Source organism: Schistocerca gregaria, chromosome X (assembly GCF_023897955.1).
Source record: "Schistocerca gregaria isolate iqSchGreg1 chromosome X, iqSchGreg1.2, whole genome shotgun sequence".
Classification (NCBI taxonomy): domain Eukaryota; kingdom Metazoa; phylum Arthropoda; class Insecta; order Orthoptera; family Acrididae; genus Schistocerca; species Schistocerca gregaria.
Genome location: NC_064931.1, coordinates 551,585,646 through 551,610,947, shown reverse-complemented (window position 1 = coordinate 551,610,947; position 25,302 = coordinate 551,585,646). Strand labels below are relative to the sequence as shown.

The window sequence follows — 25,302 nt, the reverse complement described above, 5'->3', positions numbered from 1 at the left end:
GAATTTGGTCCAGTGTCCTCTTTGTATTTGATGACTGTCATGTAAAACAGGAATCTCTTGTGGGACTTCGTGATCAAAGCTGATGTGGATGTAATTGGTTGTTCAGGTTTACTGTTAGTGAGTTAGTCTAAGAGTTCTGAAAGTAATTTGTTGGCTTCAGCTTTTATGTCAGTGGACTGTTTGTTGTTTATCATAGTGCTAGTATCATCAGCAAACTTGCTTGTTTTATTTGACAAAGGCTGGACATTTATGTAAATTAGAAACAGCACTGGATCAAGAACTGACCCCTGAGGAAACATAGAGTGCAGTGCCCCAGTCAGACTTCACCTCATCCCCTGCTATGATGCTCTTATCAATAGCTACCTTCTGCTTTCTACCATTTAAGTCAGATTGTAGCCAGTTTCTCACTGCCCCTCTGATGTGGTATTGAAATGCTTTATTGACAAAGATTTTGTGATCCACTCAGTCAAAAGCCTAAGAGAGATCACAAAAGATCCCAACTGGCTTCATTTTTATATCAAGGGATCCCATTATGTCATTTGTGAATGGAAATATTTCTCCAGTAGTGGGCATACCTTTTCAAAAACCAAACTATCACTGACATTTGAAAGTTTTCAAGGTGCCGTATAATTCTGGAATGCAGTAATTTTTTCAAGGACTTTTGCAAAAGTGGTCAAAAGAGAGATGGGCAATAGTTAATGACATGTGTTGAGTCTCCTTTTTGTGTAGTGGCTTCACTATAGCAAGCTTTATTCCATCTGGGAAGACCCCCTGATATGTAGAGGCATTATATATGTCGGATAAAACTTTGGATAATTGATCAGAGCAGGCTTTTTGTAGATTACTGGAAATATTATCTATGCCTGATTGTTCTTTAATTTTTAATGATACAATGGTTTTCCTTACTTTGTTACTAGTTAGGGGGGATACACTTATGTTACTTACTAGATTTGGAGAATTGTGTTCCAGTATCTCCATGGCACTTTCTAAGTAGCCATTACAGCCTATTTGTGCAGCAGCACTTACGAAATGGTCATTAATTTTTTTGCAACTATCTATTGATTGCTTATATATTTATCATCAATATTTAAAACAAAGTCAACGTGTTTATTAGCACCATTGACACCTGACTCACTCCTGATTATATCCCAGTTTGTTTTGATTTTATTACAGGATTGGTTGATTTTGGTGTTAAAATATGAACTCTTTGAGTATTTAATTACATTACTTAGCAGTTTACAGTACTTTTTAAATGATATATATATACAGGCAGGATTTCTGGAATGTTTTGCTGTGATTTGCAATTCACATATGTGTTTGCAGGATATCTTTATCATCTTGGTGATTTGCTATTTTCTTGCGATTTCTTTGAGCATATTTCAGCCATGACCACTATGTCAGTTTCTATTAACAGACAGGGTACCATTCCCCTAGTCTATCCACCAATTTTTGCTCCATAGGATTATTAAGTCATGGATTGGGACACTTACAAGAAAAGGCTCAGACAGCATTTTTTGGCTTTCGGTGTGAGACCGAATCTGCACGGAGCCTTCTTCCTCTCATGGATTCCACCTAAGGTGTAGCAACAGTAAGGTGTATCAACCGTAAAACTGAGCTTGTTTCTTTTCAAGAAAAAGAAGCTCTTACTTTTGATCATTTGTCCAGTTTTTGTCCAACTACCATTGCAAATGAATGCATGTCATAGCATTACAAGTTGAATTTTACGAATGCTGCAAAAAATGAAAAATAAATATTAAAAAAATCTATCATACAGTGTCTGGGCAGCCAAACGTCATGGCCTAATGCATAACAGTCAGTTTGTTACTGATGTCCATAGTGATTCTTATGCAAACTCTATGGTGTGTGACATAGTTATCTGTTTAATTCTAGACAAGGAAGTGCACCAGAAGGCTTTACTCTGTGAAACACCCCACCACCCTCCCCATTGGCAAACGTTTTTGCAAATAGCACAGTCTTTTGAAGGTTATCAGGCAGTAGGTGACCAAACTGAAATGTAGGATGATGTAGCACTGCTGTCACAAGATGTTACCACTAGGACGACAGATAGCTTGCATTAGGAAGTGCTAGTAGTGGCAATAAATATATAGGCCCAGCACCGAACTGAACAAGGACAAGCAAAGCAGCCACAACCATCACAGCACACAATCAGCATTCTCTGTTTCCATCTTGTACCTTCTTTTTTGTCCAGCATGAATGTTTGGCCATGGCCTGAGTGCTGGGCTACTTTTAATACTTGCCAGAATAAAGGCCTCATCGCCTCCCTCTGACATTCATTGAAGGTTGCTCAGGGTATGGACATGGACGTAAATTGTGTGACTCAAATGCTTGTGACTTCTCCCAAGTTGTTTATTGAATCAACTGTTTTTTGCCTGATGATCCGCTTATAGCTCAATACAAGTGCTGAAGAGATGTTATTGAATTCTCAAACATATGTGGGTTTAAGCTTGCTGCTGTTGATACTGGCCATGCAGAAACTGGTCTGTTACAACAAACAGAACATTGCATTGTTGGGACAATTTACAGGATCTGCCTCTTACAAGTCAATTGTTCACTCCATTACATTTTTTGTGATTGGTGATGCCAATGTTGCAAAGAGATGGACACATTTCAGACATTTGGATTTTCTCTCATCAATGCAGTTCACCACGTGACCCATTAGGTACAATATTATCAGTTGGAAACATCGTGTGAAGAGTTTTCAGACTTGTTCTCAGAGGATGTAAGGTGTGCTATGAATTTTTCTGCTCATATTTCTTTGAAATGCATGGCTTGACTTCATTTTTGTCGTGTGCATCCATTCCTGTTGCCCTGAAAGATCAAGTGAAATCAGAATGGGACAGACTTCAATCTCTAGCAGTGGTACAACCTGCAATGACTAGTGATTGGTCATTTCACTGGCTGTAATTTGGAAGTGATTGGGAAAACTTTGCTCTGTGGTGACTTCAGCACTACTGTTGATGTGCAGTTGATCATGTATATGTATCCTCTCTCATGCCAGGAGGAACTTTTGGTAAAAATATTGAGTGGCTAGTACTTTTTTAAAGCTGATTTGTCTGAGGCGTGGTTCCTGTGGACGAAGTGTCTTGTCGAGTTTTGGTTTTGAATGCTCCTTTTGGTCTCTATTAGTACATGTGTCTTTCATTTGGTGTGGCTAGTGCCCCTACTATTTAACAAAGTTTTTTTTAGAGCATTTGTCTATTCCTGTTCTGGGTTGCATTAATTATCTGGATGATATTGTTGCACAGGCTCCTCCATGGCCAATCACTTGGAAACCTTAGGCACTATGTTTCTGTCTTACAGTCCGGAAGCTTATGGTTTAACCTCACAAAAAAGTCTCTGTTTTTTTCAACCTTCAGTTATTTATTTAGGCTTTGAGGTCTTGCAGAATGGGGTTCGCCCTCTGCCAGACCATATCTTTGCAGTTATGTCTATGTATCACCCCTCGTTCATGATGGAACTTCAGGCCTTCCTAGGGAAGACAGCCTACTACCATAAATTCTTGCCAGGGCAGCCACATTGGCCCACCTGTTGCATGTACTGTTATGCAAGAATCTACATTTTTGCTGGGGCCTAGATTGCGAAAATGATTTCCAAATATCAAAATGCAAACTACACTCAACACTATGTTTAGCTGCAATAGACAAGCACACAGTTTTGGTGACTGACGTCTCACAGTAAGGCCTTGGTGTTGCCTTGTTGTTGTTGTTGTTGTTGTGGTCTTCAGTCCTGAGACTGGTTTGATGCAGCTCTCCATGCTACTCTATCCTGTGCAAGCTTCTTCATCTCCCAGTACCTACTGCAACCTACATCCTTCTGAATCTGCTTAGTGTACTCATCTCTCTGTCTCCCTCTACGATTTTTACCCCCCACACTGCCCTCCAACGCTAAATTTGCGATCCCCTGACGCCTCAAAACATGTCCTACCAACCGATCCCTTCTTCTAGTCAAGTTGTGCCACAAACTTCTCTTCTCCCCAATCCTATTCAATACCTCCTCATTAGTTACGTGATCTATCCACCTTATCTTCAGTATTCTTCTGTAGCACCACATTTCGAAAGCTTTTATTCTCTTCTTGTCCAAACTAGTTGTCGTCCATGTTTCACTTCCATACATGGCTACACTCCAAACAAATATTTTCAGAAATGACTTCCTGACACTTAAATCTATATTCGATGTTAACAAATTTCTCTTCTCCAGAAACGCTTTCCTTGCCATTGCCAGTCTACATTTTATATCCTCTCTACTTCGACCATCACCAGTTATTTTACTTCCTAAATAGCAAAACTCCTTTACTACTTCAAGTGTCTCATTTCCTAATCTAATTCCCTCAGCATCACCCGATTTAATTGGACTACATTCCATTATCCTCGTTTTGCTTTTGTTGATGTTCATCTTATATCCTCCTTTCAAGACACTGTCCATTCCGTTCAACTGCTCTTCCAAGTCCTTTGCCGTCTCTCACAGAATTACAATGTCATCGGCGAACCTCAAAGTTTTTACTTCGTCTCCATGAATTTTAATACCTACTCCAAATTTTTCTTTTGTTTCCTTTACTGCTTGCTCAATATACAGATTGAATAACATTGGGGAGAGGCTACAACCCTGTCTCACTCCTTTCCCAACCACTGCTTCCCTTTCATGCCCCTCGACTCTTATGACCGCCATCTGGTTTCTGTACAAATTGTAAATAGCCTTTCGCTCCCTGTATTTTACCCCTGCCCCCTTTAGAATTTGAAAAAGAGTATTCCAGTCAACATTGTCAAAAGCTTTCTCTAAGTCTACAAATGCTAGAAACGTAGGTTTGCCTTTTCTTAATCTTTCTTCTAAGATAAGTCGTAAGGTCAGTATTGCCTCACGTGTTCCAACATTTCGACGGAATCCAAACTGATCCTCCCCGAGGTCCGCATCTACCAGTTTTTCCATTCGTCTGTAAAGAATTCGCGTTAGTATTTTGCAGCTGTGACTTATTAAACTGATAGTTCGGTAATTTTCACATCTGTCAGCACCTGCTTTCTTTGGGATTGGAATTATTATATTCTTCTTGAAGTCTGAGGGTATTTCGCCTGTCTCATACATCTTGCTCACCAGCTGGTAGAGTTTTGTCATGACTGGCTCTCCCAAGGCCGTCAGTAGTTCTAATGGAATGTTGTCTACTCCGGGGGCCTTGTTTCGACTCAGATCTTTCAGTGCTCTGTCAAACTCTTCACGCAGTATCGTATCACCCATTTCGTCTTCATCTACATCCTCTTCCATTTCCACAATATTGTCCTCAAGTACATCACCCTTGTATAAACCTTCTATATACTCCTTCCATCTTTCTGCCTTCACTTTTTTGCTTAGAACTGGGTTGCCATCTGAGCTCTTGATATTCATACACGTGGTTCTCTTCTCTCCAAAGGTCTCTTTAATTTTCCTGTAGGCAGTATCTATCTTACCCCTAGTGAGATAAGCCTCTACATCCTTACATTTGTCCTCTAGCCATCCCTGTTTAGCCATTTTGCACTTCCTGTCGATCTCATTTTTGAGTCGTTTGTATTCCTTTTTGCCTGCTTCATTTACTGCATTTTTATATTTTCTCCTTTCATCAATTAAATTCAATATTTCTTCTGTTACCCAAGGATTTCTAGCAGCCCTCGTCTTCTTACCTACTTTATCCTCTGCTGCCTTCACTACTTCATCCCTCACAGCTACCCATTCTTCTTCTACTGTATATCTTTCCCCTATTCCTGTCAATTGTTCCCTTATGCTCTCCCTGAAACTCTGTACAACCTCTGGTTCTTTCAGTTTATCCAGGTCCCATCTCCTTAATTTCCGACGTTTTTGCAGTTTCTTCAGTTTTAATCTACAGGTCATAACCAATAGATTGTGGTCAGAGTCCACATCTGCCCCTGGAAATGTCTTACAACTTAAACCTTGGTTCCTAAATCTCTGTCTTACCATTATATAATCTATCTGATACCTTTTAGTATCTCCAGGGTTCTTCCACGTATACAACCTTCTTTCATGATTCTTAAACCAAGTGTTACCTACGACTAAGTTGTGCTCTGTACAAAATTCTACTAGGCGGCTTCCTCTTTCATTTCTTAGCCCCAATCCATATTCACCTACTATGTTTCCTTCTCTCCCTTTTCCTACACTCGAATTCCAGTCACCCATTACTATTAAATTTTCGTCTCCCTTCACTATCTGAATAATTTCTTTTATTTCATCGTACATTTCTTCAATTTCTTCGTCATCTGCAGAGCTAGTTGGCATATAAACTTGTACTACTGTAGTAGGTGTGGGCTTCGTATCTATCTTGGCCACAATAATGCGTTCACTATGCTGTTTGTAGTAGCTTACCCGCATTCCTATCTTCCTATTCATTATTAAACCTACTCCTGCATTACCCCTATTTGATTTTGTGTTTATAACCCTGTAATCACCTGACCAGAAGTCTTGTTCCTCCTGCCACCGAATTTCACTAATTCCCACTATATCTAACTTTAACCTATCCATTTCCCTTTTTAAATTTTCTAACCTACCTGCCCGATTAAGGGATCTGACATTCCACGCTCCGATCCGTAGAACGCCAGTTTTCTTTCTCCTGATAACGACATCCTCCTGAGTAGTCCTCGCCCGGAGATCCGAATGGGGGACTATTTTACCTCCGGAATATTTTACCCAAGAGGATGCCATCATCATTTAATCATACAGTAAAGCTGCATGTCGTCGGGAAAAATTACGGCTGTAGTTTCCCCTTGCTTTCAGCCGTTCGCAGTACCAGCACAGCAACGCCGTTTTGGTTAATGTTGCAAGGCCAGATTAGTCAATCATCCAGACTGTTGCCCCTGCAACTACTGAAAAGGCTGCTGCCCCTCTTCAGGAACCACACGTTTGTCTGGCCTCTCAACAGATACCCCTCCGTTGTGGTTGCACCTACGGTACGGCCATCTGTATCGCTGAGGCACGCAATCCTGCCCACCAACGGCAAGGTCCATGGTTCATGGGGGGGGTGGGGGGGGGGGGGGGGTGTTGCCTTAGTGCACTGATATGCTGATGACTCTGAATGACCTATTGCTTTTGTCTTGAAATCTCTCACTCTGGTCCAGTAGTGTTACCCTGAGGTGGCAAAAGGTGCTCTTGGCATAGTCTATCCTCTCAAGAAATTTCATGTTTTTTATATGGCTCAAATTTTAACCTTATTACTGACCATAAACCCTCACACTTCCTTGTCTGACAAAGCAGCAAACCATCTAAAGCACTGGGCACTGTTCTTCTGCCACTACAACTGTGAAATCCATTTTTGACCTACATCTAAAAATGCTAATGTGGACACCTTGTCCTGCCTTCCTGTGAGTCCTGATCCCAACTTTGATTGTGAAGAGTTGCTTTGCTTACATCTTCATATCGTAATGAAGGCTGCAGTCAAGGGTTTTCCAATTACAAGCTTGTAGATAGCAGCTGCCATTGATGCCAACCCATTTCTCCACCAGGTGGTTCAATTTATTCAGAGGCAGGTCACGTAAACTACCAGGTTGGCCTTTGAACCCCCTGTGCAAATATTTTTCCTTATATTATCACCTCTCTGTTTTTAACAGTGTTTCACTGTAATCCATGTAAGACCTCTGTCCCAGCTCCCAGAATAGTCATTCCCCCTGCATTACGGTGTGACATTCTACGCCTTCTCCACCGGGGCCATTGGGGATTTTTGTGCAATAAACTATTAGGCAGAAGACAAGCTTTTCGGCCAGAGATTGATGACAAAATTGTGCATTTTGTTGCTGTTTGGGGGCAGTGTGCCCAACAACTAGCGGCTTACAGGAATTCTCTGTCCACATGGTCTGGTACATGCCAGCCAAGGTGATGCATTCATGTCAACTGTACGGGTGCATTTGTGAATTCCTTGGTCACAGATGCTTTTTCCTGGTTCCCTTACATTCTCTGGCTTGCATCGACATTGGCTGAGGCCACAATTTGTATGCTGTAGAGGGTTTTCTCTATTGAGTTGTAGCCTTGTACCTTACTTTCCATTAATGGGCCCAATTTTTCAGTTGTTTTGTTCCCATCATTGCATTCATCGCGTTATGGCTCTGCCATTCCACCCATAATCAAACGGCAAGGTGGAATGACTGTTGCGTTCATTCGAGTCCTAAATGAAATAGTTTGTTGTGGATTCTTTGCCGGATGCTGCCCTTCTTCCTTTTCTGAGAACCTATCGCTTAACGTCGGTGTGAGAGAAGAGTGTGGCTGAGTTGCTTCACGGCTGACAGCCACACACACTCCTCCAGCTTCTGCAGCCTGCATTGCACCTGTTGTGGATGGCTTCATCTGACCTCTTCACACTGGGATCACCAGTTTGGGTGCAAAGGTTTACCGACCACTTTTTTCCGCTGATGGGGACACTGTCCTTGTGACAACCATATGACTGATGGACTGTTGTCCCACCACTTTGATGACTGCACTCCTCCTCACTACCAGAAGCTACCAGTTTGCTGTGAGGCCCCCATCACTGCAGCCTGCCCTGCTGCCTTCTGCCTCGAGCCCATCATTGCCTACTGTGGAGGCAACCCCCCCAACACCCTCCCAATGGCTGCCTTCCTATTTCCTGTGCTGCACTCTGGCACTGTGGGGTTCCTGTTTTCCAGTGCCAGTGCCAGTTCGTCTCTAGCGTCTGGTCTGTTGGTGCAGCCTGCTGGGCCAATTCTGCTAGCCCCCTTGCCATCATTGCATCGGGCATTGTCACCAGTGTGTCCAGCCACATCTCCTCCAGACTGGGATGTACCTGCTGATTATGGCACACAGATGGCGACGGCACCCTTCTCTTCAGTGCTGTCATCAGGTGCCTTGGGATCTCACCCCCTGAGCTCGTATCTATGTCCTCGTGCGTACTGGCCCTGTGCTCTGATGCCTGCCTGGCAGATTCCGTCAGCACTGGCTAGTGCTGCTCTGGATCTGACGGATGTGACTTTTCTCGGGCCACCAGCATCTCCTCCATCACCTAAGCACCCACTTTTCATGAGGAAAGATGTGCTGTATGCTGCAACTACTGCATGTGACTGTGAGTGCACTGACAGATATATCATTGTGGGTGCTTGTTTGAATCAGTTGCCAACTGTATTAGATTGGGCTGGATGCTGGAGGCTGTGTGCATGTGTCAAGGTCCATCTGCTAGCAACTCACACACACACACACACACACACACACACACACACACACATATATATATATATATATATATATATATATATATATATATATATATATATATATATATATGAGCAGTGCTAACTGATTCTCTTTTGAGTCCCTCCAGTGTACTGTTCACATCAGTGTACTGTGTGTCATTACTTGGGGACACATGAGAGTCTGTTTTCCATTATTGTTCTGAGGTTCATGAATAAAACCAATTTGAGTTACATGGACCAGTGTCATGTATCACTTGGTTACTACATTTTTTTTTTATGGATGCATTCCTGGTATGTTAATTTATGCAAAGGAAAAACATTTGTTCGAGAGAGATGTTATGAAAGACATGAGAAATTACAGCTATGTTTCAGTTCTTTTAATCATGCTGAAAGTATGGAAAGATCTATATGCAATCCAAATTAAATATTTCATTTCAAAATATGATATAGTTGTATGTAAATGGCTGGCAGTTCAAAATGGAAGTAACACTGTCACTACCATAAATATAGTTGTGCAAGGCATCAGAAATATATATTATATAGGGTACTGATAGTGACAGTACATTAAATTTCAGTGATTTGGAAAGATTCTTTAAGTCTGTAAAACTTGTCTAGCCCATTACTAAACTAAATAAATGTGAAATTGGTGCACTGCATTGTTATGGCTTACATCATATCTGCTGAACGAATGCATGAAATAGGATAATTGCTACCTCAGATCCTATAAATTATTCTAAACAGAGTACAAAAACACAAGGTTTCTGTTGTATGTGAATGACTTGCTTGTAAATAGAAATTCCCTGTGCTTTCCATTTCCAGATGACACATTTCTTCTAATAAGGTACAGTGAAAAAATATGAGTTTGATGTAATTTCACTCACTATACTGGAAACCTTTTGAAGCTAAATGGATTCAGACTGAACATTTTTTAAATCCATTGTGCAGTTTACATGTAAATAATCAGAATACTAAGAAAATCATAACCATTAATGTGTGGAGGAAGTCAATGAATTCAAATTCCTTTGACTAATTCTAGACTAGAATTATCCTGTTATACCAACAAAGAGTGAGAGTGGAAAACATTCCAAGTGCCATTTCTATTCAAAATATAGATATTGTCATGTTTTTGACTCTAAGGACATATAAACCATCGATGATTTCCTCATATATAAAATTAATGGAGTTTACTCATTTTGAAATGCACATCCAGATCTCCATATCTTTTCATTTGGAACTGTTAGTTTACTGCTCTAGAGATACATCATTCAATGTGTTGATGTTCTTCATGCTGCAGATCAGTTTGTTCATTATTTTATCCTACAACAAAACAATGATAGCCAACACAGAGCTCATGTCATGATATACCTTAAACACAAAAGGTGTAGCACATGTAGTATCTACCTCCATGGATCTATTGTGGAATTAATTGATTAATGTGCTAAAGCCATAAGATGTTCAATATGAGTGCCCATTAAGTGTCTGAAGATTGTAAAATGATATTAATGTTCACATGGGTCTTTGCTGATTTATTTTGAACAGTGAATTTCTCCAGATTACATTAGATTAGTACTTGTTCGATAGATCATGAATACGACACTTCGTAATGATGTGGAAAGTGTCAGGTTAATAAAAGGTGTCTATACAAGATGTTACATTAGACAAAATATTACATGACACTCAATATTTTAAAATTTTTGGAGGGAGGGGGGGAGTGGTGGTTGGGAAATTACCCATTCATCTAATGAGTAAGAGGAGTTGGCATTAAGAAAGTCTTTTAATTTCCTTTCAAATGCTATATGTCTATCTGTCAGACTTTTGATACTATTAGCTAAGTGACCAAAGACTTTTGTGGCAGCATAATTCACCCCCTTCTGAGCCAAAGTTAGATTTAACCTTGAGTAGTGAAGATCATCCTTTCTCCTAGTGTTGTAGCCATGTACACTGCTATTACTTTTGAATTCATTCGGATTGTTAATAACAAATTTCATAAGTGAATATATATATTGTGAGGCTACAGTGTACATTTCTAGCTCTTTAAATAAGTGTCTGCCAGATGATCTTGGATGAGCTCCAGCAATTACTCTGATTACACACTTTTGTGCAATGAACACTCTTTTACTCAATGATGAGTTACTCCAGAATATGATGCCATACAAAAGCAGAGAATGAAAATAGGCATGGTAAGCTAATTTTCTCAGATGTATATCGCCAAAATTTGCAATGACCCTAATAGCATAAGTAGCTGAACTCAAATGTTTCAGAAGATCCCCAGTGTGTTTTTTCCAGTACAACCACTCATCAATGCATACACCTAGAAATTATGTATATTCTACATTAGCTACTGATTTCTGATCGAAGTCTATATTTATTAATGGTTTCATTCTATTTACTGTGTGGAACTGTATGTACTGTGTTTTGTCAAAGTTTAATGAGAGCCCATTTGCAGAGAACCACTTAATGATTTTCTGAAAAACATCGTTTACAATTTCACTAATTAATTCTTGTCTGTCGGGTGTGATAGCTATACTTGTATCATCAGCAAAAAGTACCAGCTTTGCATCTTTGTGAATGTAGAATGGAAAGTCATTAATATATATAAAGAACAGCAGAAGATCCAAGACTGAACCTTGTGACACCCCATTCTTGATTGTTCCCCAGTTTGAGAAATCACCAGTTTTTTTTTACATGTTATGTGAACGGTATTTCAACTTTCAGCACTCTTCCAGTTATGTATGATTTAAACCATTTGAGCACTGTCCCATTCATACCACAGTACTTCAGCTTATCTAGAAGTATTCCATGATTTACACAATCAAAACCCTTTGATAGATCACAAAAAATCCCAACAGGTGACTTCCGGTTACTCAGAGCATTTAATATTTCATTAGTGAAAGTATATATACCATTTTCAATTGAAAAACCCTTCTGGAAACCAAACTGACATTTTGTTAAAACTTTATTTTTACAAAGGTGCGAAGCTACTCTACAATACATTACTTTTTCAAGAATTTTGGATAAGGCAGTCGGAAGAGAGATTGGGCGGTAGTTGTTGACATCAGATGTATCCCCTTTTTTACGCAGTGGTTTAACAATGGCATACTTCAGTCTTTCTGGGGAAATACCCCGCTTCAGAGAGCTATTACATATATGGCTAAGAATCCCACTTATTTCTTGGGAACAAACTTGTATTATCCTGCTGGAAATACCATTAATTCCATGTGAGCCTTTATTCTCGAAAGAGTTCATTATCTTCGTAATTTCAGAAGGAGAGTTGGGTGGAATTTATAATTTAAACATGTCCTGAAATAGTTGCTTTTCATTTTAATGTTTTTTTTTTTTTTTTTTTTTTTTTGCACAAGATAGTTGTTTTTGTAATTTTTATGTAACCCAACTTAAAATACAAACTTATCTGTATATTTTACTGTTTCTCCTAGTGTCTGCTGTATTGAAAATAAGAAGAATGTGCAGTTTTTACTTAAATTGTAATGAATATTGTCAAATTTATCTGTTGGTCTCAATTTCAGGTATGCAATTGGACATGCTGAGCGAACCTTGATGAATAACAGAGTTGGTTGGCTAGATATATTAGCTAATGACACTCATCAGTTTTACAATGCCAATAACACAGGAGGTCCATCGATAAAGGTAGGTTCCATAGACTACATAAAATGAGGTAAATTCTGCAGTGTTCTGCTAATCTCCTCATTTCAGCCACATTTTTGAAAGATTAATCAATTAGTTAGTTAGTTTCATGTGTCAGGGACCATATGTGTGATCAGTTGCAATGGTGTGGAATTATACATTTGACATTTGCCTCTCAGATTAATTTGTAAATATGGCATCATGCTTACCTTTAAATGTGTTTAGGTGTGAACCATTGTGCACCCCTCCTTGTGGTAAAGGCAACTTAAATCTGGAATAAAGAGTGTCAGTATTTCTTCTGGTACTGTAATTATGTACAGCTTTGTTCCATCCAAACTGCAGTAAATAATTTACAACAAACTTACTGAGGTAAGAAATATACTGTGAAGCAGTGCCTAACTTAACAAGCAGATGTCTACAAGGTCATTATGGGTGTGCACCACATATTATTTTTACAGCATGTTTTTTTCCTTAAAAATGAGTTACCAGCAACATTATTCAATATGACATTATTGAATGAAAATATGCAAAATAGGTCAACTTACTGATTTCTTTCTCCCCAAGATCAGTAATGGTTCTAAGTACACATGATGCTGAATTAAATTGTTTTAAGTGTTCTAATGTATACTTCTCACAGTTTAAATTCTCATCAATGTAGACACCTAAAAATTTTGAAGTTTCAACTCAATTTATTATTTCTTCTATGTGGGTTACAATTATTATTGGGGTAGTATTTCTAGATGTGCAGAACTGAATGTGTTGTGTAATTTTGAAATTTAAAGTATGACCACTCACAGGAAACTACCCTGTGATACAGTTAAGAACATTGTTTACAATTTCTTCTATTGCTATATGTGTGCTTAGATTGGTTACAATACTACTGTCATCTGGGAATATAACAAATTCTGCTTGTTGTGTATTAGATGGCAATTTCTTTACATATATCAATAACAATAGAGCACCTAAAACAGACCCTTGTGGAATTCCATGCATGATTTATTCCTAGTCAGAATAATGTTCCAAGGCTACACTAGTTGAATTAATAAGTACAACTTTTGGCATTCCTTTGGTTATATATGACATTATCTATTACTTGACTATACCATCATTCGATGAAACTTCAGTTTATCTACAGAATATTGTGATTCAGACAATGAAATGCCTTTGGTAGGTGGTAGAAAATACCACCTGGTGCTATTTCGTTATTTGATGGGCATGAAATTTGATCAGAGAACATGTAAATGGAATTTTCATTTGAGCAACTCTTCTAAAATCCAAACTGTTGTTTACTGAGTGTAATACTGAGTGTCTGATTCTAACCTAACCTCTGATGCTAGCAATCATCAAAATCTTGCTTTATGTGATGGTGGCCACCCATACATGTTTCAGCAAGATGCTCAGCTAACCTATCTTTCCCTCTCCTATTCAGGTGTAGTCTATGTGTAGCATTCCCCCATCTTTCAATTGTGGTGACAGGCACAGCACTTGTATGAGATTTCAGTCAGCAGCAGCCTTCTCAACTCAGTGTTCACATGGCTAACAGCAGTGTTAACCCAGAGCTGGTCAACGACTTATCAAGCATTAGTGGCATCGTCATCTACTATACATTTCTCACTCTTCTCATGTTCTGCAACTTCTCCAGATTCAGAAAATATCTCACAAATATTTAAGCTATAATCACCAGTCTCTTTCAAATTTTTTCACAGGTGCATTATCACGTTATAGGCAAGAGAGTGTGGCAGATATGATACACGAGTTGGGATGGAAGTCATTACAGCAAAGACATTTTTCGTCGCAGCGAGACCTTTTTACGAAAATTTCAGTCACCAACTTTTTCTTCCGAATGCGAAAATATTTTGTTGAGTCCAACCTACATAGGTAGGAATGATCATCAAAATAAAATAAGAGAAATCAGAGCTCGAACAGAAAGGTTTAGGTGTTCGTTTTTCCCGCTCGCTGTCCGGGAGTGGAATAGTAGAGAGATAGTATGATTGTGGTTCGATGAACCCTCTGCCAAGCACTTAAATGTGAATTGCAGAGTAGTCATGTAGAAGTAGATGTAGAACATAGTAAAAGCTTTTTACATCACCTTCCTGTAACTCATAATTCAGATTTTTAGTTTCTTTTGTTTTTTAAGCCTTTTTTGCTACAAATTGCCCCAATACTTTTGATCTACTCTTCATTTGTTAAGTTGTTACTCTTGCTTAATTGCCTCTTTATTGAAGCAACTGTTTTGTGTAGCCTTTATGTTCCCTTATTGATTTATGTATTGAAATCATTGTACTTCACTCTCACATTGAGAACCTTTAGTTTAACTGTTCAGTAATTTTAGCAGCCTGAATGAAATGTTTAGGTGGCTGTTGATTATAATCTTAGTTTCTCTTACTTCACTCATATTCCCTATTGTAGTGTCTCCCTCTGTTATCAAAATCTCTTGGTGGTCCCTCTTCTGGATTTCTGTACATCTTTTCTACATGTTTAAGGGATTGTTCATCTGATTCATCAGGCCAGTACATTAATTCTCATTGTATATTCTCAGGTAACCTTATCTTGAAAGCATCAGTTTTTGTCAGTTTATTGAAAGCCTGATTTAAATGAACATGTTTGTGCAATTGATTCTTACAAAACTGTTTCATCCTCCCTTTGTGTCCGATGTAACTTGATCAGTTGAGAAATTCACTTTTAATTGTAGCTTGTTCTGACTGCCCAAAACTCTTTTTGAACTGTTGATAATATAAATACTGTGTACAACTATGATTTGCCCAAGGTAATGCATCACTGCCTGAATTTTGTTTCACAAATTTCGTTTTAAGATTATCAGTTATGGTTGGAATAAAAATTATCTTTACAGTGCTGTAAGAAATCAGAAGGATGCAAACCACCATCTTCAGGAAACTTTTTGTTACCATACTAGAAAAATCCATTAAAACATGCATTAAAAATGTTTTTGGTGTCATACATTCCTGAAAATGACATGACTGTTTTTGAAAACCAAGCAAATTATTATGTATGAATGACACATTGTTTTTAAGTTCTTTATCTTTTTCTGAAACTATGGAATTTTCTTTCACAACTTTTGTTAACAGATACAACTACATTATTAAAATTACATTCTGCTTCTAAAATTGCCCCTTGCAAATTTATATCCAGATCAGTTACTTTCTGACAAACAATTTGAATGCTGGATTCTGTCTTTGAGACTCTGTCACTTAATTCTGTTATTTTTGAATTTGTGGTTTCAATTTGTCTACATAGTTCATCTCTGAAAGCCTGAATCTGACTTCCTGCCTTAATTTAACAGCATCACAACTTTCAGTAGTCTTGTTTTCTAACTAGGTTTTTAAAGTGCCACTTTTATCAGAAATTTGTATGTTTGTTTCAGAAATTTGATTGTTCAAAGATTCACTGGTTTACATAGAGTGTTACTATTTTGTGTTAAAATCTTTATAGCTGCACTCATTTCTGACATATAATGTCTCAGTGATGGTTTGTTTCCTAAATCTACTGAATCTTCCAAACCCTGATTCTGAAGTCCTAACTCTGAATTATCTTCCTCAAAGAGTCCTTAATGAAGCCACTTTTCTCTTTCTTTAGTGATACTTTGAAAATACAGGGTATTTATAAAATAGTTATGAAAAAGTAACCTGTAATTGTGAAAAAGGTAAATAACTTACACAAATGTTTGATACAGCATTGAGTGCAGTATATCTTCAAGTTTTATTTGCAAATATTCAATTTGACCTCCTTTGTAACATGACAAATGTCATGTGTAATCAATGTCCTGCTAAATCTTATGAACCAGCTCTTGATGTATGGTGGCAACTGCTTGTGTTACCCATTGCTGCAGCTCATCAACATTTCCTGCAAGTGGAGGAACAAATACATTGTCTTTAATGTAACCCTATACACAGAAGTCTATTGAAGTTAAATCAGGTAATCATTGTAGTCAGTATATTGTTCCATCATGTCGAATCCAGGTCAGCACATTCCTACAGAGATATGACAACTTTATGATGATAATGTGGTGGTGCACCATCTTACTGGAAAATAACATTGTAACACTAGGCATATTCAATTCTAAGCTGGCACATCTCTTTGACTTATCTGGACTATGACTGTAAGACTGGTGAACTTGTTCAACTGCTGCATCAGAGACTGCTGGCTTACCCTGACCCAACGTCCTATGTGATACATAGCCAGTTTCAGTGAAATGGTTATAGCAATTAATAACAGTTTGTATTTGAGTTGGTGACTTGTGATATTTAGTCATGGATTTAGATTGATTAAACCACAAATAACATTGTGCATGTTCTGCACCCAATGATGACAGCTGGAATAAGTCACTAGTGTGAAAATTGGGAACTAGCAGTGGTAGGCAGCAATAAAACTTGAAGATATACTACATTCAGTGCTGTATCAAACATTTCTGTAATTTATTTATCCTTTTAACAGTTAAAGGTTACTTTTGTATAACTAATTCATAAACACCCTGCATGACTAATAAAGTATGTTAGCAACATTACTTCACACACAAAAGACTTTTCTGTTGCTCTTTTCTCTTAAGTAAGATACTTATAGAAAAAGCAGGAATCATGCACTTAACTTCCGTCACTTTGTGTCCATTATGTCCTGTTTGTTCTCCAGTCCTACTGTGCACAAGTCTTGATTATTCTTCCTTTCCTTTCCATTTCATTGGCCTTTGCAGTCATTATAAATTTTAGTTTTCTTTCACATTTAACTTACCTGAAAAGTAGGTCCAATTAATATTTATCCATACAATGAAATTAAACTGGATGATGCCACCAAGTGTAATGGATTCTTCAATACTGCCTGTTCAATAACCTATGTTGAAACAAGACATTTACCATTATTTTGTCATTAGTTTGCATTGAGTCCTACATCTATAGTTCTAAACCAGTACTTACCTCATTTGTTCGTTGTTGTTCTCATTGTCTTGAGTAGGGGATATTGCTGGTCCCAAGTTGTCATCCTTCTAATAAGAAATATTGAAGGGTCAAAGGATTGTTAAACAGGTAACTTCTGATGGTTATTCTAATAAAAGCAATTTCTGAACTCTGAAATAGATATATTCTTCAGTATTTCCACACTCTACATTAGAACACACAATACTTCTGCCTTGAGCAGTGTTATCAGACAATATCAAGTCCAATTGCAGTAACCCTTCTGCCAAGAGTGTCCATTCCACAACAGATTCTTGATGAGTGTCTGTGCCTCCCTCTCAATCAACAAGAAAAGTGATCTCATCTAGAGATCGAAGTTCATAACACTATTGACTGTAATCCAAATGGAAAAGATTGATACCCATTGGTACCATACATTTTGTATTATATTATTAGCATGACTGCATTACAGAATACACAAAATAAAATGTGATGACTGTAGTCTATGATATATACAACATACCAGAAGAAATTTGTGTACAAAGTCTTGAGCTCATATTTTCAGAGCTGCAAGTGTTCAATCTATGCTATGTTTCCATGTATCAAAGAGTAACCCCCATTTAGAAACCAGTAATGAGATCCTCACATACCTTCACTCACTGCAACAGTAAGAAAGGTACCACTGTCTGAAGAACATTTTAAATGAGATAAAATGTGTAGCCTTTTACAAAACAATCCATTTCTTAAATTAACTGAATTTTTTGTCAACAAGGGCAATTGAAATATGTTCTCTGATTTATGATCAACTAATGACTTTCAAATGCAGAAGAGCAGAAAAATAGTTAATATCAAGTCATACTTGTGTGGCCCAGAAGTATGAATTTGTTAAAAAGATAATGAGTATGACATTTTGTCACATGCCAGTCACTAACTAAAACTGATTTTCAACATTTGGTGGTCATCAAACTGAAAATAATATTGAAGTGTTGCACAACAACATTCATATGTAGACAACAAAAGACTAAATGCAGCAGTGCTCCTAAGTGAAACAAAAGCTGATTTATTATACTCTAACGAGCATGAGTTAAATGAAACAGAACTTTGTAGTTCCATAATAAAAGGCTATTATTTGTTTAGTTATTTCTGCAAACCAAAACATAATGGTGGAAGTTTTGCTATGTACAGGAAGACAATTTGTAGTCCATAATATACTGAATAGAGTAAATGCATAAATTTTCCAATATTGCATGGAAAAAGACTATGAAATTACTTCAATAGTGTATGAGGAACGAAGAATTTTATGTGTATATAGATCTCCAAGTACAATATTTATGAAAAAGAACTGAGTAAGTTATCACTGAGGTTTAAAATGAAAGGTGTTGCAATATATGGAGACTACAAGTATAGTAATAACATCCAAAAACCAAGAACTAAGTTATGTAATTGTAAATGATGTTTTTCACCAATTTATTAAGTGGTTCTCAGCAAACGGACTCTCTTTAAATTTTGATAAAACACAGTATATACAGTTCCGTACAGTAAATGGCAAAACTCCAGTAATAAATATAGACTTTGAACAGAAGTCTGTAGCTAAGGTAGAATTTTCAAAATTTTTAGGTGTGTCCATTGATGAGAGGTTAAACTGGAAGCAACACATTGATGGTCTGCTGAAACGTCTGAGTTCGGCTACGTATGCTATTAGGGTTACTGCAAATTTTGGTGATAAGAATCTCAGTAAATTAGCTTACTATGCCTACTTTCATTCACTGCTTTCATACGGTATCATATTCTGGGAAAATTCATCATTGAGTAGAAAAGTATTCATTGCTCAAAAACGTGTAATCAGAATAATTGCTGGAGCCCACCCATGATCATCCTGCTAACATCTATTTAAGGATCTAGGGATCCTCACAGTAACCTCACAGTATATGTATTCACTTATGAAATTTGTTGTTAATAATCCAGCTCAGTTCAAAAGTAATAGCAGTGTGCATAGCTATAACACCAGGAGAAAGGATGATCTTCACTATGCAGGGTTAAATCTGACTTTGGCACAGAAGGGGGCAAATTATGCTGCCACAAAAGTCTTTGGTCACCTACCAAACAGCATCAAAAGCCTGACAGATAGTCAACCAACATTTAAAAATAAATTAAAAGAATTTCTAGATGACAACTCCTTCTACTCATTGGCTGAATTTTTGGATATAAATTAAGGGAGGGAAAGAAACTAACTTAAGCATTAGTGTCATGCAATATTTTGTGTAATGTAATATCTTGTACAGACATCTTTCATTAACCTGACACGTTCCACATCATTACGAAGTGTCGTATTCATGATCTATGGAACAAGTGTTAATCTAATCTAATCTACAACCTAGACACTGAAAAAGAATCAAAACCAAAACAAGAATTAAATGAAATATTGTTACCAGTATTGTGTAATATGAAACTAGTAAATATACGAACCTACTAGAGTTATTACCAACACTGAAAATTGTGAAATAAGTGATTTTGAAGCAAAAGTTCTGAAAACATCATTCTGTGATAGTAATAATTTTATTATTATCACAGAATATAATACTTTATTAAACATTGAATGTACAAAGACAGGTTACAATTGTTGATGCGTAACCACAATAATAAATTCTTCTGAGTATGTCATTGATCAACAAAATGATTAGACTACAAATAAAATGGTTTACTTAATATTATTTACATATTTTTTCAAAGCACATTGTTAATTGCATGTAAGTGTGATATTCTTATAATGTGTAGAAGGGATTTTGTAACAGAAATTGTTGCAGCTGAAATTTAAGCTTCATCGTGGGAAGGGTCAAAACTGTATTGAGCAGCCTATTGGCTAATTTTAAACCTGTTTGTTGTGGATCCTTTGAGCAGAATGCTGTTCTTTGGCTGCTGATGCAAATTTATCTTTGGTACTGGTACTGGACTGATGCAAATCAGAACAAATGTTGCACTACAGTCTATTAACAAGTAATATGGCTTTTAAAATGTGCATGTTTGCTATGGTTAGCTCATCAGTTTTTGAACAGAACAGAATAGAATAGATGTTTATTGTCTCATAACATACAATTTCAAGTCATTGTCTTAATGTACAGAAGACTCATCAAAACACAGAAACTGGTTTATAATTTTCTTTATAATGTCATGAATATAAAATGCCATACCAAATAATTAATTAATTCAGCATTTAATAATTTTTCTTCTAAAGTAACAAACTTTTAAAAATTAATAGTCCCAAGTACTTGCTCTCTCCTGCTCAAATTTGAGGTTGTCATTCATGAATTCTTCTGCTTAATAGTAACCTTTCTGCACTAGTTTCTCATATAAGATTTTTTCAGTGTTTCTAAATTTGTGGCAAGCAATTGTCTTCCTTTCACTTTGTTGTAAATTTTTGTACCCATATAATGTGGAATTTAGGCATAAAGTTTTAAATGGTGGTGGGCAGCATAAAATTACTTTGATTTCTGATGTTGTAATCATGTTGAAAATGATTTGCTGCAAAAAAATCAGGGTTATTGTGTACACAGTTAGTCAGCTCATAGATGTATAGTGAGGGAACACTTAATATACTTAGATTTTTTAGGAGTGAGTGATATGGTTTTCTTTGCCCTACATTTGGCATATTTCTAATGATCATTTTCTGAAGTTTTAAATTTCGACACACATAGTATGAGTTACCCCAAAGTACAATTCCATGCCTTATTACTCATTCAAAGTAGCTATGATACACTATTTTTCTTATGCCCATACTGTTAGCACTGTACAATATCCTCATTACAATTGCTTGGCTATTTAATTTATTCGCAAGGTACTGTATATGTGAGCCCTGTGATAGATTTCTATCCAGTTGCATTCCAAGGAATTTCACACACAGTTTTTATGACTGACCTGCATATCAGTTAATTGTGCTTCTTTGGTTTTAAACTACATTAAATGAGGCTTTTCCATTTTTAATGTTAACCTGTTTAAATCAAATTAGCTATATAATTTTTCTAAAGAATTTAATACAGTTTGGGGAATGTGGTCAGTACTGTTACTTTCAGTGATTACAGATGTGTCATCTGAGTGACAGTCAATATTAGGTGGTAGATCATTTATGTAAAACAGAAACAGAATGAGTCCTGAGACAGAACCTTGCAGTACTCCATGTGAAATGGTTTTCTGTTTTGAAGTACAAGTTCCTCTCTCTGATGATAAAACCACTCATTATCTTTGGTTGGTTAGGTAGGACTTAAACCATTCTAATACCATGCCCCTAATTCCATACTTTTCCAGTTTACAGAGTAGCAAGGAGCAGAGTAGCAATATTTTTGATACTGATGGAAGAAGAGAAATTGGGTGATAGTTTCCCATGTGTTCCTTTGTGCCATTTTTAAACAGTGTCTTAACTATTGCATGCTTTTGTGTGTCTGAAAAATAACTATTGTAGATAGTGGCTGTGCAATTATTTTAGAGACTGTTGTAAACACTTTTGTTGGTATCCCACCCCATTATGCTGATGTTTTACTTTTCAGTGATAGTATCAGATTTTCTGCATGTTTTACAGTAGTTTTGATAAATGTACTGAAAACTTCACTTCCAAATTGCTCACTGTTGAAGAAGTTTATGGGGCTAAACAAGCTACAGTATGAATCCTTATATCTTCCTCCACAGATGATTCTTATACCCGTTTTTGAAGTAGCAATAGCTTATTTAGATTTCCTTTTGTTGTTGCTCCCCAAATTTCTATTCTGTAATTCAGGTGAGAGGAAAAAGAAGTATTTAGGACAATGGTATCTTTGCAGCATTTGCTAATCATATTAACTGTAAATATATTCCTACAATCTTATATGCCAGAGTGTCAACATCTTTGTCCAATTTTAGATTGCTTTGAATTGTTAAACTAAGGAATTTTGCACCAAAATATTTTCTCTCCCCCCCCCCTTTCTTTTTTACTATGTCATTGCCCATTTATGTTTTAATTTCATCTTTAAAACTACTTTTGTGAAACCCATGAGACATGTTTTGTTTGTGCTTACATTACTATTTTGCTTGTGCTTACATTACTCCAATTTGAAAGCCACTTAGGCATTCATTAAAGTACTGAACAATTTTATTTGTCAGATTATTACAGTGGGTCTCTAGTTCATCAAATGATTCCTTTTCACACATGATGTACATATTATTGCATACAGAACTACTTTGGATCTTTCAGTGCAATATTTTATGTCATTTACAGAAATCAAAAACAGAAGAGGACACTGGGGACACTGTATTTGATATTGATTTTGGATTTGTAAACACCACTTTCAGTTTTAAGCTGTAAAAACTGCTTTCAGTTACTCATGTAAAAATTTATTAGGTCATGAGTAGTGCCTCTGATGCCAGTGTCCCGTAGCTTATCTAATAGGATAGTAATGTTCACACAGTCCAAAGCTTTCTCAAGGACCTGCAACATGTTGCTTGTTCTTGATGCCACTTATTACCTTTTCAATTAATTGAGCAGCTTCTGTTCTATTTAAGAAATTTACGTTTCAGAATCCATTTTGATTTTCAAATACTAGGATGTGCTCGTTAAGAGAGTTTATAATCATGTTGTGTATGACTTTTTCAACTATTTTGGAAAAAGCAGGAAGTATTAATATTGGTCTGTAGTTTACAGTTTTATATTTCTCACCTTTTTCAAAAATCAGTGTTACCTCGGCTAGTTTTAGTTAGTCTGGGAAGATTTTTGATTCTATTGTATTACTTTGAGGTGGATGTTCAGGTCAGTTTTACCAAACAACACCTTGTTAACAGGAGTTCATTTATTCACCTCTTTACACCAGCAAGGCTTACAAAGAACTAACATGGCAGTTTCACCCAAAGATAATCTTAGTTTAGTTCAAAGACGATACTCAGATCGATGCTGGTGTCGACCTCACCGGATCTACACAACCCCCCTCCCCCCCCCCCCCCCCCCCCAAAGTACGGAGTACTCTTGAGAGGCCAGGGGGATGACTATGGTGTCAGTAGGTGTGGTCTATGGGAGCCAGACCACAGTCAGCTCAACAGCGTCATCAGGGAGTTGTGTCGGTAGATGTCATGAAGGAAGGTTCGGCCACTGAACCTGGAAGTCATTGAAGTGCGCGGGGCATCGTACTGGGCATGCTGGTCGTGCGGCGACAGGGAGGCTGGTGGCTAAGTCCGCTTCAAGGTCACCTGCCTAGCGTGCAACTTAGAGCGGCATGGCCACCAAAACAAAAAGTGAATAAATTTTTTTGAATAAAAAAAAGGGAGGGAGATGAGGAAAACAGATAACGAAAGGACAGAACACACTTTATTGTCTATAATAAATCATACAATCACCATTGATCTTTATTTTACAATTGCCATTGCCCACCTTTGCCCATAAAAATAGGTATTCATTGTCTATAATAAATCATACAATCACTGCTGATCTTTATTTTACAGTTGCCATTGCCCACCTTTGTCCATAAAAAGAGGTATTCATCAGCATTTAATTTCTTCTTCCTTCTCGTAGTCAAAACAAATGGCATGCTTGGAACAAGAGTACCATAAGGCTGCTTAGCCAATAGTCCTGTAGTCTCAGCAATACTACATGTCTTCCAAGCCAGAATGTTAGCATCTGGAAATGCTTCAAGGCCACCATAATCTGCTTGATTGCCCCATACAACAGCAAGTGTCAGCTAGGTACTACCTCCAAACACTGCTTGTACATCACAGGTAAAGTTCAGATGGAGTCCACGAAAAACATTTGGACCTCCAATCAATTGCTGTTTATTAAACTGCCCAGCCAAGTCAATATCAATTGCCTTCAAACTGCGATACACAGGTACACTACTCAGCAATGCCTCTGCGACGTGGTTACGGTCGTCGCAGGTGGCACAGTGTACCTATGTATCGCACTTTGAAGGCGATTGATATTGACTTGGCAGGGCAGTTTAATAAAGAGCAATTGATTGGAGGTCCAAATGTTTTTCGTGGACTCCATCTGAACTTTACCTGTGATGTACAAGCAGTGTTTGGAGGTAGTACCTAGCTGACACTTGCTGTTGTATGGGGCAATCAAGCAATTCTTACTACATATTTTTAGGCCTAGGGAACTTTAGTTTGTGTTCCCTCAGGTTTTTTTTAGTATGATTGATTAATGGTGTGCTTCTGTGTGTTTTGACCAGATATTGTTTCCATTTTATGGTTGGAGACTAGGCAGCACACACATATAACAACAAAACTCGCAGCCCCTGAAGATGATGGCTGGGTCAACCATCTAAATATTGTGCATAAAATGGAAACAATAACTTGGCAGAACACCTGGAAGCATGCCATTAACCTTAATTTGGTTTGATGAGGTACCCCAAAAATAGTCCGATGTGACTTTAGAGAATGAAAGTAAGCATAGTATGCTAGCCTTTTATTTTTGTATCACCCATGTCTAACAGTATTCACATTGCAAATAGAGATTTGCTTAGGCACTTCAGTAGTTCTGTAGTATTCTCCACCTAGCTGAAATTATTATCAAGGTGAAATCTTAACAATTTAACACTGAAAACCTCTTCTATCTGCTT

General features: G+C 37.4%; 1 protein-coding gene across 2 annotated transcripts in view; it reads left to right on the top strand.

The window, feature by feature from the left end:
* The window catches only part of LOC126297448 (potassium voltage-gated channel subfamily H member 6), a 2,320,485-nt gene that overhangs the window by 2,022,821 nt on the left and 272,362 nt on the right, over positions 1–25,302 (top strand). For both annotated transcript variants that reach the window (XM_049988300.1, XM_049988301.1), the window contains one exon: positions 12,713–12,833. In XM_049988300.1, coding sequence (XP_049844257.1) covers positions 12,713–12,833 — 121 coding nt within the window. The remainder of the gene's footprint in view (positions 1–12,712; positions 12,834–25,302) is intronic.